This window comes from Hippocampus zosterae, chromosome 6, assembly GCF_025434085.1.
Source record: "Hippocampus zosterae strain Florida chromosome 6, ASM2543408v3, whole genome shotgun sequence".
In the NCBI taxonomy this organism is placed as follows: Eukaryota; Metazoa; Chordata; class Actinopteri; order Syngnathiformes; family Syngnathidae; genus Hippocampus; species Hippocampus zosterae.
In genome coordinates, this window is record NC_067456.1 from 13226784 (window position 1) to 13240654 (window position 13871).

The 13871-nt window shown below is 40.8% G+C and overlaps 1 protein-coding gene across 5 annotated transcripts; it reads left to right on the forward strand.

The window, feature by feature from the left end:
- The first annotated feature begins 1519 nt into the window (after positions 1-1519).
- ewsr1b (EWS RNA-binding protein 1b) lies at positions 1520-11743 on the forward strand. 5 transcript variants are annotated; one of them, XM_052067748.1, is made up of 15 exons: positions 1520-1629; positions 2078-2114; positions 2261-2312; positions 3996-4152; positions 4294-4507; positions 4601-4848; positions 4939-5077; positions 9315-9352; positions 9908-9937; positions 10004-10119; positions 10186-10315; positions 10392-10481; positions 10561-10687; positions 10764-11123; positions 11235-11743. In XM_052067748.1, exons 1-15 carry the CDS (start codon positions 1614-1616, stop codon positions 11269-11271), a joined length of 1791 nt encoding a protein of 596 aa, XP_051923708.1. In that variant the 5' UTR covers positions 1520-1613; the 3' UTR covers positions 11272-11743. The 5 variants fall into 5 exon arrangements, with proteins under 5 accessions (XP_051923708.1, XP_051923709.1, XP_051923703.1 ...); XM_052067749.1 differs by having other exon boundaries at positions 3999-4152; XM_052067743.1 differs by having other exon boundaries at positions 1521-1629; positions 4595-4848.
- The last annotated feature ends 2128 nt before the right edge of the window (positions 11744-13871 follow it).

The window sequence follows — 13871 nt, forward strand, 5'->3', positions numbered from 1 at the left end:
GGGACGAAAACATTCGAACCAATCTTTCTCCATGTGTGTTTTTCACCAATGGACAATCTATCGGATGACCTCAGTTTGTTTATTAAAACCTCACATTTTAGTGAGTGATGTCATGTAAGCTGCTTTTAAGATGTGATCACGACATCTATGATTCGGCGAGTCGGTGACCCAATACCTTTCAAAGGAGACGGTGTCAGCTCTCTAATAACATTTAAGGCATGGGTCTCAAACTCAATTTATGTGGAGGCGCTGGAGATATTGTCAGGATGTGTCTGGGCTAAACAAGTATTCCACAAAAAAGTTTCAAGTATTCAGAAAAAGCACAACTAATCCAATCTTCTCGTTCTTTATTCATTATTCATTCTTTGGAACATGAACAGATCTTCAGAATGTGAACAAGATCGGTGCTCTCATCTCCTTCATACTTTGCATACTCCTCAGCATGTCTATTTGAGTAATGACATCTGATTTCTTGAGCACCAGAACTTTGTATGCCCATTCAAGATATGTCGGTCTAGCCATATGCACAGCAAAAAAAAAAAAAAAGTGACTCTGCTTTTTCTTGAAATCAGCTTTTCTTGTTGCCAACATTTTTCTTCATAGCAGGTTTTGACAAAGACAGGATGTATTTTCCTTCCCGTTGATGTACCTTTAGAATTATGTTTTGCCATGAGCCAAAGCTATGGCATCCCATAAATTATGGGAAATGACACTGCAAAAGTGTGGGGGCTGCATTAACATTAAACTTTGGTATCAGGAAGTGAGCTGCAAAATATCAGCCTGCGGGATGCAAAAAAACGTTTGAGACCCCTGATTTTAGATTGGGGGGAAAGGTTATGTGGTGAATTATGATCAGAGATTCATGTGTCCTGTAAATTTTTTATGATTTGTTTTATGTATGGATTTTGTACATCACATTGTAGAGTTTGTTATACTTGTATGTCTTTAGTATATATTTATTTATACAGTAGTTCCTTTTAAAAAATGTTGCCTTATTTTACTCTGCTGCCTGTAGCTAGGTCTGCTTTCCAAAAGAGAATTCACTCCCAATTGACTTACCTGAATAAATAAAGGTTATATATATTTTTTAAATTAAATAATGATTGTTCCGTTGTTTTGTCTCAGTCCTATATCTAATAAGACAAGATACGATATCCTTTACTTGTCCCGCACTGGGGAAATTTACAGTCAGAGTTCAGAAAGGAAACCACTCGGTAGGGAGAGGGGGAAGGGGGGTTGTCCGCATTCTCTCTATAATAAAATAAAGATTTTAAAAGTGAAATTAATGTAAGGTTCAGTAATGTATTGCAGAAGTGTGTTTTGGGTATTCTACCTTTTGGGAACAAGAAGCCAGAAAATTCAACGCTGTTCCAAACTCCGAATTCATATTTTCATACAAATACATAAAATAAAGCTCACGAGCACTTTTATCGTCACATACAAAAGGAGTTTCGAAAGACACTGTAGTAGTTATATTCGTGAGTCAAAAAAAACCTATCGCGTTATTTGAAAGGATGAGTCTGTTGTCTCGCGATATTTCATGGTTATTGCGCACTCAAAGGCGTCTCTCCAACAATCAACTTTATCCAGTCGTCTTTTACAAGACACGCAAAATGGCGTCGGCTCCCGGTAAGTGTAGATTTTGGAAACATCTCTCTTTTTATTGAGTCTGAAATATTTAATCATATTTTAATATTATAGTGTTTAATATATTTAATTTACTGAGTCTACCGATTTAGTTTTTATTAGCTCTATTGAAGCGAATAGTCATTGCTGTGAATTGGCGCCTGACACAAGGCCTAACGTAATCTTCGATGTACGTCGGCGTCGTCGTCTCACCCCCTTCTCCTTTTGAATTCGATTAGCTGTTCTGTCTTTTCATCCCCATTTAAGGTCAGGAATGTATAACCTGTCGAGTTACACGTATTGTTCGCCGAATGATCGTTCAGGCCCCGCCATTCATGAGCGGCGCTCAAACCGCGGGCTGGTTGAACGTTAGCATTAAAATATTAGCATCGTGGCTCGTAGCGCTTCAAATAGTAACAACGGTCCTTTTGTTTTATTTGACTTTCAACAGATTACAGCTCCTACAACCAGTCCAGTTCTCAACCGGGGTAAGTGACCAAATATGCGCCTGAGTGACGTTGAAGCTGCGACTCGTTCATTGTTAAGCGAGCAACATGTGCCTCACGCGTATGCTACAACGTCCTGCGTTCTTTTTGAGTCCGGTACATCCCTAATCTTAAACTTTACTTTGCAGGTATGCTTCCTATGCTGCCCCGGCCTCACAAGCTTATGGACAATCTGCCCAGGTAAATGATGATTGTATGCCTGCGATCTCAAATGAGCAAAGATGGTTTAGTGATAGATAGTTGGACCTTGGGTTGTGCGATGTAGCTATAATGTAAATACCTCGGTATTTTCGCCTGATATCTCGATAACAATAGCACTACGTTTTAGGTGAAAACTTGGCATTTTAAAAGAAAACACCTTTGATCAAAAATGATGTGGAAAGTGTACTTACCATTATGTTGTACTGCACCCGTGCTTTAATAATAAATAACAATTTTATGCTGCATCGGAAGTGTTCGTTGTTGTGTATGAATTTGCATGTCCAACTGGAGTATGGATAAGTGGTTAAGAATATGGTTTGTGCTGTGTTGCTTTGAAAAAAAAATAACCAGTCACCCGCCACGCATGACTTTAGTTATGCATGCATTATACAGTAATGTTTAACTCCCAGGGACATGAGCTATGCCTGGATCCAATTTGGAGGGTCCCCATGCAATATGTTACAATGTATGACTTTTTAAAATTGATCTACAAAGAAATTGTGGCCGTCAACAAAGACGCATTGCAATCAAAATAGGATAGTGACTTGCTGATGCATTCAATTGAATGGAGTAGCGAGGTGTGGGTTGCATGTACGTTTTTACAAGCTCCATTTTCTCCACTGAGAATTTTTCATCATAAATATGGGCATGTAATGTTCTTATACACAATAAATGTGGACCAGCTAGTGATGCACAATAATTATAGATCGACTTAATTACCAACACGATACCTGAAAAAAATCTCATCACTCTTATTGGTCCAATAGTGCAAAATTAGGCTTATTTTGAAAGAGCCATTGAAATACACCTATGTAGAACCAGTCGGTCTCCTCAAGTCAAAAAGCTTTTTATACATTTTGAAACTTAGGGTAAACGTTTTCATTCATTTGCATAGCCCACCCCATGGCCATGACACCTCCTCGGAGATGATGACAACCGAGACATGTCTTTTCCTTTTTAACTGAAGTTTAGCTTTGTTGCTGGATACTGTATTCGTGTGGACATGTTCGTCATTGACTTATAGTACATATTGACTAGCAACTTTTCACTGCATTTTCAAAATTGTGGCCGAAATGGCGCGTGACTAGTGGGACCTTTGTAGATTATCGGGTCTGGCAGGCATTGCAATCGGCAGAGTCGACATAAGCAAACGCGCCGAGCCAAACGAAACCACACTTGTCAACATTACAGACGAGCGAGCCGACCAGCGGGACGGGACCTCTGTGGATTGTTGTTGGCGGGGCAACGTAAAAAAAAAAATCGAGATAGGTTAGTGTTTGCGCGAAGCCCAAATGGTTTTTCGTCAGTTTGTTCAAAGGTGCAATTGCATCGCAACCAGTTTTTCTCATTGCAACTACATTTTGAACATGTTCAAAATTTGTTGACAGCAATAAAAACCATTTGCCAATGTCTGAATGGCTTTGCAACCTTTAACAGACCCCAGCGATTAAAATATTCGCTATTCACAAGCCGTTGCTGCTCAGTGAGATAAGATACCACCTTAATAGTGCAGTATGTTAAAGGAATAGTAGTACAATTAGTGGAAAATATTGGCAGCGAATTCTTAATTACGGTACACCCAATCTTGAGTCATTTGATTGGCCAATACAAAGTGCAAGTGCTGTTTGATATCGCAGTGATTTAATTTTGCTTTGAATTCAGCAGCAGACATATGGCCAGCAAAGTTACGGATCGTATGCCCAGCCTGCTGCCGCCGCTGCTGACAACACATACACTCAAGCAACTCCCGCTGCTGGAAGTTACACTCAACAGCAGCCACCGCAGCAATACAGCTCCTCTTATGGCCAGGCAGCACAAGGTATGTGATCAAAGGAGATCAACTGGAATTGGGATCAGGATAGAATTAGTGGGTCAACAAACCTCAAGTTTTTTAGGTTTTTTTTTTTTTTGCATGTGGAATTTTCAAGTTGAAAAAAATTTTGTCTTGTGTATTCCACAGCTGGCTATCCTGCTGCTCAGTCGACAGCTCATGGTTACACCCAGTCATCCCAGGCTTATGGAGCACAGGCTTATGATGGTGCTCCTGCTGCTGCCGCCGCCGCCGCTGCTGCTGCTCCAGCTGCATCCCAGTCTTATGGGTCTCAGCCTGGTTATACTGCTCAATCTGCATATCCTGCATATGGTCAGCAGCCAGCTCCTGCTGCACCGCAGAGGTGTGTTGCCATTTGTCAAGAACTGTCTCTCTTGATACCACAAATGTAGCCATGCTTTTTGCTGCATTGTTTTGTGTCTCCCATTAGTTACAGTGCCAACAGTCAGCCTGCGAGTTACAACCAAAGCAGCTACTCCCAACAGGCAGGATATGGCCAGCAGCAGTCTGGCTACCAGGCTCAGCAGACCAGCTACAGCCAACCGCAGGGTGGGTACCAGCAACAGGCCCAACAGCAGGCCCCTCCTTCTTATCCACCCCAGGCTGGAGGTTCTTATGGGCAACCTCCAGCTAGCCAGTATGGCCAGCAAGGTGGACCACCCAGCTATCAGTCCAACCATTACAGTAAGCTTGGTTCCGTTGTTATACTACTGTAACATTTACGTTCATGTAGGGGGGGGGAGAATAGCATTCTGATGGACTTGTCGTTTATAGATAATTACAGACAAGATGGCCAGGGAGGGGGCTCTGGTTACTCAGACCCGTCACGGTACTCAGAGGGCAGGGGTCGTGACGGTTTTGACAGAGGAGGAATGATGCATCGTGGCCGTGGCGGCATGGGTCGTGGCATGGGGTAAGTGTCTTTCTTGAGCACATGACAGACTTTGTATTTTGACTCTGCAAGTGTTATGGCTACTTAGGGCAGGGCTGAGGCAAATAGTAAATATAATAATAAAAAATACTGATGGTGGTGATGATCAAGAGTGCTTTATCGGGTACCACCAAGATTGATTTTATAAAGTTTACTGGCCAGCAAAACTAGCGTTTTTGTGTCATTGTTTCCCTCAGCCCCGTCACTAAATTGTCTTGGTAAGTGAACATTTTATAATTTCTGTCAGCAGATTTATTGGGGCCTGTGCATAATGTAGGAAGGGGCAGGTTTATCTTTAAGGTTTCACTTTAAACGATTTGAGTAGCGATGGGACATTGCAAATCAAATTCTAATTACAACCGCTAGACACAAAGGATTGACGGATTCTATCAGTGTATTGTTCAAACGGCTATCAATTCACTGGATTTCACTGCACCACAAAGATTCACAATTCAGTATTTCGCTGGTGCGCATATAGTGGTATGGGACATTCATATTGTTAATCTACTAAAAGGTAAATGCAAAAGTGTCATTTTTAGAGAAGTTTCACGTTTGACATACCAGGTTGAATTGTATGGGTCTTTCAAATGGTTACATGAATTCCATTAAATTCGGTCTGATGTACTAAAATATACGTAAGGTTGTGATTGTTACAACATTCCCACCTAAATTGTTTGCCCTTTGCGTAAACAAGCTTAAGTTGGTGTTATTTTTGGGGGGAACAGCATTCGGTGTTTATTTTTGCTGTAAAAGTCTTAAGTAATGCCAACAATGGAAAGGCATATGAGCAAGGGTAAAGGTGCTCTTGGAATTTAAAAAAAACATTTATTGTGCCAAAAATGAGAGGGGGGGAACAACCCTTGTTTTCTACTTGACTCTTTTTTTTTTAACTATCTGTGGCTAACCGTTCATATTTGTTTGGATTTCCTTGTAAATTTTCTTCCTTGCGAAAATAAACGACTACTGTATATAAGTAGCGGTAAGGACATAAAACAACAAATACACATTTTTCTTAATTTAAAGGCACATTCTGGTATTACGTCACCTACCTGCTTTGGGGGCTTTTTTAAACTATAGCAGGAAAACATCTTTGTCAGGATAAAACACAAATGCTCTCTTTGTATGAGTGATGCGATTACCAAACAAGACCTTTTGTGTGGTCATTTGTGATTTTAATTTCGGACAAAGCTTAGTTAAAAATTGGGATTGGTATGGCACTTGGTATTTGCTCTCTACACACATGGGCACATTTGATATATTTCAGGTATGCATACCTGTTGGTATGCATAATGTGACTGTGTTGGCGGGTTTGATCCAAGCCGTAATGCACTTATCCAACCACAACGGGCACTTCTTGAGTTGAATTTATTTAACGTGTGTTTGTTTGCGTTTGGGATGGGATCTTGATGTTTGGAAACTTCAATTTAAAAAACATCAAACATTTTTAAAAAAAATGTTTAGCTCCAGGTTGCTGATAAAGAGGTCAATGAGTTACAACGAAAAGTTCTGTTTTTGTGGGGATTTTGAATGGGGTGAACAGGGTACTCGTGCCACATGTACATAACTATTCGTAGGGCAAACGTGAATCGCTTCGATTCAATTGCTTTCATGATCGAGGACTCCAATATTACTCAATTACAAAAAAATACCATTCATGTAGGGCTGTGCGATAATTCAATATCAACATGTATCATGATAGATATGAATAGAAAATGCTGTTGTGAATGCTAGACAGATTTAAACCCTTCCGGATGGAGACATGGTTTCGAAGTGAAGGATCTCCCCAACTTTTACGCGCACTAGAACTAACACTAGTTAGCCATGCCCAGCCGGCCCTTGAACTACACTCAAGTCAAAATCAGGCAAGTAAAATCTGATTGTTCCATAGCAATCCACTATAGAGTTAACATAGGCCTGACACGGATGCTCAAAGGTAATGCTTGCACTACGAGAGTAGCAATTCACTGCAGATGCATGATCATTGAATAGCAGTAATGTAACATCTAACATATAAGTGTTTGCGATACACTGGTGGAGAAACCGCACATTTAACTACATTACAATATGTACAAAAACTTCTTTTTTCTTAAGTGTTTTCAAATAAATATCAATATCGACTGTTATGAAATACTTATATTGTCAGACATTTTTCAGCCATATCGCCCAGCCCTATTAAGAACATTATGTTTAAGGCATTTAAACTTTATATTGACCAGTTTGAGTTGCTGAAGATGAAGTATTGTGTTATAATACAATGACCTAAATTCACTTTTTTCTTTGGTTCTTGGATATCTGTGATATTTTTAGTCATATCATCCAGCCCTTTGTTCACTAAATGGTGTTCTGAATAACACAGGACTGCTTATTTCTTGTAGGAAGATTTGAGTGAATTTGGTGTGCTACAGGTCGGCAGAAATGATATAAATAGGATACCCACTTAAATATTAGAGTTGCACAGGGGAATTAGGGGGAGGTGGGCTGGTCACAATGTTATTTTTTGAAATGTTTAAAACTGTATTTTGTGTTTTTGGAATTCAACTGTTTGATCACCTTGAGAACCTTTTAACATGCTTTGTCACATTTATACCGTACAGGTAACAGAGCCATTTAAAAGCATCTTTTCTAGAAAGTATCTGTACTCTGTGCAGAGGCACCAACTTAAGCCCCGCAGGAGGGATCTTAAACTGATTGGGGGTCTGCCTTATTTTCCGACAACTGAGGATGGTGGTCTTTCTGAGCATGTGATGGGTGTTTTTATTGTGTATTTTATTTTTAATTAGGGGTGCACTGATCAGTTTCCTGGCCGATCACAATACGGATCTTTAAAAAGCCAAAGATATTCCACTCTTCCCTTTTCATAACCAACAAAATATACCTTCAATGTTACAATCTTGTTTTATTGTAAATCATTGAACTGTACCTGTGAAATAATACCAATGTGTTGTTTAAACTGCAAGAAGCAGCTCTCTCGAAAAAACAGCAGAAAGCAATAGCATGGGTGAACAAAATTGGTTTTAAGTGATTGTTCCCCACCGCACACACACACACACACACATGCACAATTTAAGTGTACCTGTGGTGGTCTGAAGGAGAAATATTTATGGTTTATCAAGACAAACTACATCTAATCATGTTTTTGAGTTACCCTGGTTGCAAACCCTTGAAACCTATTTGTCGAGACTCCATGGCAGCTAATGCGCGCAGCCATATTTGTCTGCAAAAGGCATTGAAAGCTGTCATGGTCAAATTTAAATATTCTGAGTCAGTCACCATTTTCCAGAGTTGGGCATTTCGGAAGGTCCATCAATAGCCAGTGATGAACGCCCATCTTGATGAATCTGTCAGATGAGGCCGGTGTACAGCGCAAAATGAATCATTATCTACCGCATGCAAAGCTGGAAGCCATGGCACGGATCAGGTTACGTCCTTTTCAGTCTAAATGAATAAATATCAGCATCCTGATGCTATGTTCACAGCTAAGACAAGACTGATTTACACCCAGAGACAAGCGATCTGGCCTATCACCCAATAGTGACTGGTGCAAGGGATGGATGGCCCAGTCAATGCGTTGGTGTTGCACCCGTCACAAGATGACATTGAGATTAATCAGAGGGACTGTTAGACAAAAAAAAACAATGCGAGCACCAGCTATTTATCAAACAATATGGTGCCATTTTCCCATTAATACTTCGGAATGGCCTGCCAGAATTACATTTTAAGGAAATCGGTGCACCCCTATTTTTAATACATGAACAAGTGTTTTCACGAGTGTTTTAAAAATCAAGTTATTTCTGTAAAATGTTTACTGTTTACCTTTTTTGCTGTGTAATATTTACTGTACTTTTATTGTATCCCTTGGTGAGGGTGAACTATCAGGTGCATTCTCCTGTTTTCTTTTTTGTGTGTGTACATCTGTAACATAACTTGAGCCTAATGTTAAAAGCAACAGTACATTCCTGTCAATGCATCTGAAATAATTTTGTCAATGTTTAGCTAATGTCACATGCTTTTTAAGCTTCTATACACAACTGTTATCACCAAGTTACTAGTATTAACACACAATCCCCTCAGTTACTCTGTATAACAACATAGGGGGGGTTGACTTGCTGTTAGCCTATATAGAATGTTTTTGACTCCCTCAATCAAGCCACTTTGCTCGAGCCATGGATGTGGCTGTAAAAGGGAAATGGCCTTCATATCTTCATTTATTCCCCCATAGCAGCGCTGGAGACAGAGGTGGCTTCAGTAAGCCTGGTGGTAAGTTAACGAGAATTACACTGGTTAGTCCTTTACAAGCCTCGATAACTTCCAACTATGTTTTGAGTATTCGTTTTGCTACCTTGGGATGAAACGTCCATTTTATGAACATGCCCTAATTGGGGAAATTTGTCCAATGCCTGAGACCATTTTCACAGAGGTTTTTGGTGAAATTCAGCCACCGCTTATGGTTTGATCAGTTTTCCAAAGGTTAATCGGGGAAAAATGCTGCTCGTGACTGCGTTGATGTGATAAAAATCTTTTTTTTTTTTTTTTTTTTTTAAACCAAACAACTTTTAGGGGTGGAGGAGACAATTACTTATTGGTCAAAGAGGCTTTTCAAAGAACACAAAATTATTCTTTATGGGGTCGGAGGTATTTTATCCTTCCAATCGTGTACGGTTTGATGGTTAACATGGCCCCACTGTTATATTGAAGTCTGAACTATAACCGTTTTGTAGTACTCATGGTGTTGTACATTGGATTTGAGTAGCACATGCTGACTGTTTCTCTTCCCCCCTCCCTTTCTCTTGGCCACCACTTATTGGATCATAGGACACATGGGTGGCGAAGAACGTGAGATGGGTGAGTTGAATTTTAGCATTGGACACTGAACATTTGACCTTAGTTAAACGTTTTGTTTATCTTTAGGACGACCTGAAGAGCAAGACGAATCGGAGAACTGTGCTATCTACATCACTGGCTTGACAGAGAAGGCCAACATTGACGAGATGGCTGAGTTCTTTAAACACGTCGGACCAATTAGAGTAAGAATAATTATGAAAGAACGTGGATATCAAACGATACAAGGCTAACTTCTCATTTCTCTACAGTTCAATCGCAGGCTCGGCCAGCTTGCCATAAACATCTACACTGATAAGGATTCAGGAAAGCCCAAAGGGGATGCCACCCTCTCCTATGAGGAGCCTGTCTGCGCTAAAGCTGCTGTGGAGCACTTTGATGGTAGAAGAACCGGTAGTTTAACATGTCGTGTGTGTGTGTGAAGTGGAAATGCTTATTTTTGTTGTCAAACTCGCAGGTAAGGAGTTTCAGGGCCGCAGACTCAAGGTGTCAATGGCACGCCGTAAAACGCAGATTCCCATGCGCGATGGCATGATGGGCCGTGGGGGTAAGTCTACAGGCCCTCTCTCTTTTTAGCAATTTGAACCTTATGGTATCTTTTGTAATTATCCAAAATATCCCGTTAGGTATGATGGGCCGCGGAGGCGAGCGCGGTGGGTTCATGCCCCGAGGTGGCCCACGTGGCATGGGCCGAGGCGGGCCCACAGGAGGCAACATGCAACAAAGGGCCGGAGACTGGGAGTGTCCTAATCCGTATGTATTTGATTATCATTTTACCTCACTAGTATAATGTGAACAGCAATTGCTTCAATATGTCTTTTGGTTTCAGTGGTTGTGGCAACCAAAATTTTGCCTGGAGAATGGAGTGCAACCAATGCAAAGCACCCAAACCAGAAGGCATGGGCGGTGGGCCCCCATTTTCTCCTGGGGGTGAAAGAGGCAGAGGTGGCATGGGAATGGGAATGCGAGGAGGCAGAGGCATGGACCGCGGCGGTCCCTCGGGTGGTCCTGGAGGTTTCCGAGGAGGCTGGGGAGGCGATCGCGGTGGCTTCAGGGGAGGCGATCGTGGTGGATTCAGGGGCCGTGGCGGCATGGACAGAGGTGGTTTCCGTGGTTCCGGCCGTGGTGGACCGCCCATGGGTGGCAGAGGAAGGGGAATGGGCCCACCAGGTGGCAAGATGGATATGAGGTACAGCAAGAGCCAAAATGGTCAATAGTTGATAGTGCTACTGGTCTAAGAGCACGGAAGCTGCTATGTGGCATCACTTGATATGCTGTGCTTCTTGTTCCTCTCTCTTAGGGACCATCGCCAGGAGCGCAGAGAAAGACCATATTGAAGTCATTCTTAAACCTTCCTTGTATGGCATTTTTTTTTTCTTTTAACATCAGAATTTTTAATTTTGTGGTTCCATTTTGTCACTTAAAATAATGACTCTCGTATATATTTGAACGCAAAAATTTGGCATGCATCCTCAAACAGATCATTCGTTTCTAGCCCTGAAATAAAATTCCTAAATATGTCAAGATTTAGTTACATTAGTTTGTTTTGGGGCCTGGGGGGGTGAACGATAGACCATTATTTTCAGGTGACAATATGTTGATAGGTTATCTAACTGCCGTCAAACATCCTCTGCAGTTTACATTTCCATTTTTACTTTATTCTAGCTTGTTTATATGCTACCTTGTCACATGCCTGTCTTTTTTTATGCAGGAAAGTTTTGTCATTGTATCAACACGGTATATTTGTTGTGAATTTGCCTGCACCCTTTTCCTTCAAATTGTTGTGCGGAATAAACCTTTTATGGATAATATGCAGTCTGTTGGGTTTTCCTTAAATCAAATTTTCTGAGGAGTGTAGAATATACTTGAGTCATCCCATCGCCAACTACAATCAAGTCACAGTAGAAGTGACAACTGCAAAATGTACATTTCTAAATTTGATAGTACCTATGGATTTGTTGTTGCATCTTCTAATTCATCGATCCATCCACTATGCACACCGCTCATCTACACGAGGGCATCGCCTAACTGCCTTTTATTGACAATTTTTAAATATTTTGGCTGCCGTCATCTCCGGGTTCTAATCATCATACCAGAAGGTGGCGCAGTTTGTAGAAAGACCTGACTAGTTGAGAGCAGTAAACCTCTGAAGATGTTTTGTGGTTTTCACAAGTCCAACAGGTATTTGAAAATCTTCAATTGCTTTATTCAGTGTTATCTGTCTGAATCCCACTGCTCTCTAAAGTGGAGCACATTAAGTAATATCTGCAAACTTATTGTTTCAAGATGGAAGTACTCTATTTGTCGGGGTTTTTTTTTTTTTTGCTTTCTTACACAAATTGCGTTTTTATTCCAAAATATTTGTTGTTTGCAAGTCCCAACCGACGTGGGAAGTACAGTAGTTCCTCAATGACTGATTAATAGACTACATGCACATACACGCTTTACTGACAGCCTGATTCATCAAGGCCCAGAAAATGATCTCATCACCACTGCCATCCCCATTCTCTCTCCGTGTCTTCTGCTCCCCCTCCCTTCCCTTCTTTCTCTCGTTCTTGAACAGACACATCCCTCTTGTTTTAAATCAAAACAAGCCTTCCACCTCGGCAGTGGGCGCTGCTTAAGTTCAAACTATCACAAATCATGAGAACTCAAAACTGATCCAGTGGAAGTGAGAAGTAAAATTTCTGGTTTAACTTCGTTTATTTTATACGTACTTTCAAAAGCTGGTTGGCCATTATTGCGCTTGTGTATAAAGATGCTGACAGCTTCAGTGCTTCAAACTTGTTGGCAGTTTAGCGCCATGCGTTCTTGCCGTTTTGTGGTCAACGAACTACTCTTTGTTTACAGACTCTCCTTAAGGCCCCAAGCAGGTGATGTTTCTGCTTTTTTTGTACATTCCAAAAGAACCTGATAATCAGGTTTGCTGTCCCAACTGATGAACATTTTTATCTCTGAAGAATCTTGCTGTGTTGTAAATGGAGTCATGGATGTAAATGAACCACTCTCTTCAATATGTTGACTCGACTCTTTAGTGTGTCTGCCCCTTAATATTAAGTATACAGAGAGACCCAAGAGTGCTAAAGCTCCACAATTATTATTGAAGGTCATGCAGCTTCCGGAGAATTGCAGCAGGATGACAGTCCCATGATCATAAGAGGCTTCAGTCTCAGACTGTTAATTAGAAGCCACACAAAGACTTCATTATAGGGAGAATAAAACCAGCTTGTGTACACTATTTAAAAATATGTCTCAGGTTGGTAGCTACATAAAATTGTGCTTGAGAGTCGCTCAAGTCGACCTTTTTTTCTGCTGAATATCGGAAATAATTCCTTTCAACAGACATGTCCCAATATAGAACAGAAAAGGGTGTATATGTATGCAAGTTAAACGATGTTTTAAATTAAAAAAAAATGGAAGCGAACATGCAGTTACTTTCTCGAGTGAACAATAACATCGAGTGGTTGTTATTGTTCAATTCCGCAAAAAGGAACCATTGGTTTAGCTTCCCTGAATTTTCTGTGTGGAGTTTGCACATTTTCCCTCGTATCTGCTTGTTGTTGAATATTCTGTTAGCTTCCTTAGCATGACATGTCACGAACAGCAAATGCGTTCCTCAGGAGACTGAGCAACACGGGTGATGACGTCATTCCGTTAGGTCTTTGAAGATGCAAAAACGTTTTGTCTTTCATCTCTTATCGACTCATTTGCGGGAAAGTCAAAACTTATGGTCAGTTCAGTTGACAGGCCTTTTCAACCCGAAAGGAGCCACAAATTTGTCTTTTTTGAAATAGATATCCAGACAGAGGAGGTGTTTCAAAAGTAAGTTATCTGATTTGGTCTCATTCTATTTGTGTCTAAAAGTAATATGAAGTTGTTGCATGGCTTTCTTTTGGTTGAGGCATGGCCCGGTGACTATGGGGTTAAGTTCTCCTCC